Source organism: Melopsittacus undulatus, chromosome 3 (genome assembly GCF_012275295.1).
Source record: "Melopsittacus undulatus isolate bMelUnd1 chromosome 3, bMelUnd1.mat.Z, whole genome shotgun sequence".
Classification (NCBI taxonomy): Eukaryota; Metazoa; Chordata; class Aves; order Psittaciformes; family Psittaculidae; genus Melopsittacus; species Melopsittacus undulatus.
The window spans coordinates 22,963,026-22,967,172 of record NC_047529.1 but is presented as its reverse complement, the minus strand read 5'-3'; the positions used below and the strand labels follow the sequence as shown (position 1 = coordinate 22,967,172).

Sequence of the window (4,147 nt, the reverse complement as noted above, 5' to 3'; positions counted from 1 at the left end):
TCGAGTCTACTATTTCTTCTTTTTATAAGCTTTATAATTCCTCCGTTCCCTTTTGAAGAGACACTCAAACATGAGGAATACTTTTTCCTTAAGGAAGGGAAGCGGCTGAGTTCTGCTTTTTCCCCGTAATATGCACCTAAGGTTTTTGTTTTACTTAACCGCCTGCCACAATCTCAGCTCCGCTTTGTTCGGGCTTTAACCACTGCGGCTGGGACCCGGCGGTTTCCCCTCTCTGTTCAACTCAGCTGCTCACCCAGCCCTTAACACCGGTCACGCCGAGATGCGGGGCTGCTGCGGGCGCCAAAGTGGCCACTGTAGGGACCGGCCCGACCCTACCCTGCCGCCGAGCCGTCACCCCTGAGGGAGAGCAGCACAAACAGGGGGTGGGGGTGTCCTCGCCGGCGGCGTGGCGCGGCCGCGGTACCTGCCCTGCGCTCCTCCAGAGGTGCGGTCCCGCTGCCCACCGAGAGCCTGCGGCGGAGGTCTCCTCACTGGCCCCGCTCGCCTCGCGGCCCGGCCCGCGCAGCCCCGCTGCTCCATAACCACCACTCGTCTCTATCCACCCCACAATCACCGACCCTGACGACCCGACGCCATGCCACCCCATCCCATCCCGGCCTGGCCCGGCCCGGCCCCTCAACCACCACGGTCCGGGCGGCGCTCGCGCCCCGCCTCCCGCCCGCAGCGCTCTACCAATCACGACGCTCTCCGCCGAGGATGACCTCACTCTCTGCCTTCCCATTGGCTGGCTATATTAAGAAAGTCGGGAGCGCCTTTAAATAGCTGCGCTGGGGGCAGCTTGCGGCAGTGGCAGAGCGGAGCGGTCGGGGGAGAGTAGCGGTGCTTTCCCAGCGAAGGGACCACCCAGACGGCACCGGCGACGCCTGTCTGCGGCCGTAGAGATCTCCAGAGCAAGGGGACGGAGGCACGGTGCCTGTGCGAGGAGAGAGGAGGCTGCGCCCGCCCGCCTGCTTGCGCGGGCCCGGCTAGCCACGGTGCCCTGTGAGAAACGAGAGGAAGGAGGAGGCAGCGGCCGCGGGGAGGAGGGCGCTGCTATCGTCCTGCTGCACGGCAAGGCCAGCGTGGCTAGCTTGGCCATGGCTGCCATCCGGAAGAAGCTGGTGGTGGTGGGGGACGGTGCCTGTGGCAAGACTTGTCTCCTCATCGTCTTTAGCAAGGATGAGTTCCCCGAGGTCTACGTGCCCACCGTCTTCGAGAATTATGTGGCTGACATCGAGGTGGATGGCAAGCAGGTGGAGCTGGCTCTGTGGGACACGGCTGGCCAGGAGGACTATGACCGTCTGCGCCCCCTTTCCTACCCCGACACTGATGTCATCCTCATGTGCTTCTCTGTGGACAGCCCGGACTCGCTGGAGAACATCCCGGAGAAGTGGGTGCCCGAAGTCAAGCACTTCTGCCCCAACGTCCCCATCATCCTCGTGGCCAACAAGAAAGACCTGCGCAACGATGAGCACGTGCGCAACGAGCTGGCCCGCATGAAGCAGGAACCGGTGCGCACTGAGGACGGCCGTGCCATGGCCATTCGCATCCAGGCTTACGACTACCTGGAATGCTCAGCCAAGACCAAGGAGGGTGTCCGGGAGGTCTTCGAGACAGCAACCCGGGCGGCCTTGCAGAAGCGCTATGGCACCCAGAACGGCTGCATCAACTGCTGCAAAGTCCTATAGGGTGCAGCTGGAGCGTGGTGCTGGGTACAGCGCCTGGGTCACCTATTAGTAGGCAGAGGGGAGCTGGGTTATGCACACATGGCATATGCCTGTCCCCTTTGTGGGGGGCTGGTGATGAATCGGGGTGGGGGCTAAGGGAGGGAGCATGCTTCCTTAGCCTTTGCTGTAAAGGGATGCACTGGCTCAGTTGTGGGGACAGAAGGAGGGGGGGATTGCATGCCCTGAGTCTTGGGAATAAAGTAGGAAAGAAGCCTTCTCCTACCATCAGCCCCTCCAACAAAAAGCTGCTGAGACTGGACTGAGCAAGTGTTGCACCTGGCTTTTCCCCTTTGCCCATCACCTGCTGCTCCCAGCCAGCCTCCTCTTTTGCAGGAGGAGAGTAATGGAGCTGAGATGCTCAAAGGAACTTCTGCCACCTCCTGCGTGTGCCTCCCCCAGGCAGGCTGTGGAAGGGGGCTGCATCTCCCAGGCTGCCTGCAGCATCCTTGCCTCTCACACAGGTACCACAGCCTGAGCCTGACCTGCAGTGGGATCTGGTGCCCTGAAGACCAAGACTGGGAGGGGAGGGTTGTCCCAAGCGGAGCGTGTATATATCTTGCCTTTTCTGTCTTGTGAAAACTGGGGTAGTGCAGTGGATGCTTGTTGAAAGCAAGGTGGGGAGGTGATGCCCAGCTGGGACTTGTGTTGTGCAAAGGAGCTTGCCCTGAGTGACTGATGCCTACTGATAATGCGAGTCTTGAACTGACTTCACCTGCAGAAGCTACCAGGCTGGGAAGTGAAGCTGAACTGCTCTGTCCTCTTTGCTGGACATCCTCCTCCTGATGGATTGGGCAGGATGAGCAGGGGAAAAGATGACATTGCCATATTATGATCTTGCCTGCGCCTTCCTTTAATGTTGTCTTCTGCAAGTATATTGATTTGGGTTTATTGAAAAGTTAATTTTCAAAATTACTTTGCACAACTTGGTGGATTTTTGGTGTTGTTGGGTATTTTTATTTTTAAGTAAACACAATGCACTTGTCATCTGCATACAACACCATAGCATTGGAAATGTTCTTAGTTGGTAACCTCATCTAGGTCTTGTTTCAAATTGGTTTCAACACTAGGCAAAATAAAACCACTGTATCTCTTTCCCTTGGACAAAAAATGTGTGAAAGCACTGTTCCTTATGCAGTGAGCATGTCAGACTTCAGTACTAAACTAAAGAATCAAGGTTTATTTAAAACTTATTTTCACAGGGTAGCCAGCCCAGGTGAAAATAATTTTGTGTTTCTCTGGTTCAGAGAACAAATGTTATCCATTTATGTTTGTTTACTTTCCTCCCTCTTCCCTCAACAGTGGTACGAAGACTGTTTTTAATAAACTGACATGGCAAAAACTGAGATGTATACATGATGATGTTTACATAAAATTATGACCTGTGTATGCAGTTTTTTATGTAAAATATTAAAAGATTCTATGCTGACACTTGGCAGAGCAATAGTGTGATTTATGGAGACAGTGCTTTGCCTGCAACAAAACACCTGGGTGATGTGGAGTAAGACCAGGTTTTGCCCCCTGTCTGCAAATGCTTTTGTGTTTTGTCTTGGCTGCGCTACTTGTCTGGCAGCTTTCAGAGGCTGGGAAGGCTATTTTCCTTTGAGAAAGCTGCTTCTCTAATTCTTCTGTACAGGTGACATGTGGAAGTGTGCCACACGTTCAAGGTGCTGACTAACCCATTTGCTGCTGAGCACAAGCAGCATCTGTCTTGTGCTCCCTGCTGAGTCTTGGCTACCTGGACAGGTGCAGGCAGGAACACTAGGCCCTGTGGGTGCTGCCTGCAGCAGTGGCTGCTGGCAGACGAGGTGGCCTGGTGCAAAATGCAGGACATGATTTTTGCCAAACAATAAGACCCAGGCCCAAAGTGCTGATGTCTCCCTTTTTTTTCTTTTTTCTGTTCATAGAATCGATCATAGAATCACAAGATGGTTTGAGTTGGAAAGGACCTTAAACATCATCTGGTTCCAACCGCCCTGCCATGGGCTTTTCTGAACATAACATGTTCAGAAATGTTAACAAATACCAAGGCAGGCAAAACACACTTGGTGGCTTCTGCTCATTCATTCACAGAGGGCTCTGCCAGCTGCCGACTGACAGCACTGGGCCTTTTCTGACAGATTACAGAAATGGTGACTATAGGTTATAGAAATAGTTCTTTGAGTATAGAAACAGTGTACTCCTTGTTTGACAACTGGAAAGTCAATCTGAAATACTGTGCAATTGCAGGGGTTTGCATTCTGAAGACTCCAAATGCTCAGTCCATGCTGTGAGTTTATTGTGCTGTTTCCTATGGTTTCTAATGAAAGATAGGTGACATTTTCACTTGTACAGTTTAGTCAGGATTTCTTCAAACACACCAAAGTCCCAGGTTTCCACTTCCATGATTTCAGTTCTGATATTCGAAGGGTAGGTTTCTAATC

General features: G+C 53.2%; 1 protein-coding gene across 1 annotated transcript; it reads left to right on the top strand.

Moving 5' to 3' along the window:
• Positions 1-815: 815 nt before the first annotated feature.
• On the top strand, positions 816-3,155 carry LOC101869923 (rho-related GTP-binding protein RhoB). The gene has a single exon (XM_005146449.4). It carries the CDS (start codon positions 1,098-1,100, stop codon positions 1,686-1,688), a length of 591 nt encoding a protein of 196 aa, XP_005146506.1. The 5' UTR covers positions 816-1,097; the 3' UTR covers positions 1,689-3,155.
• The last annotated feature ends 992 nt before the right edge of the window (positions 3,156-4,147 follow it).

Bases quoted from the DNA above. Each gene is read 5' to 3' on its own strand.
- LOC101869923 (XM_005146449.4), top strand. From the start codon at position 1,098: ATGGCTGCCATCCGGAAGAAGCTGGTGGTGGTGGGGGACGGTGCCTGT.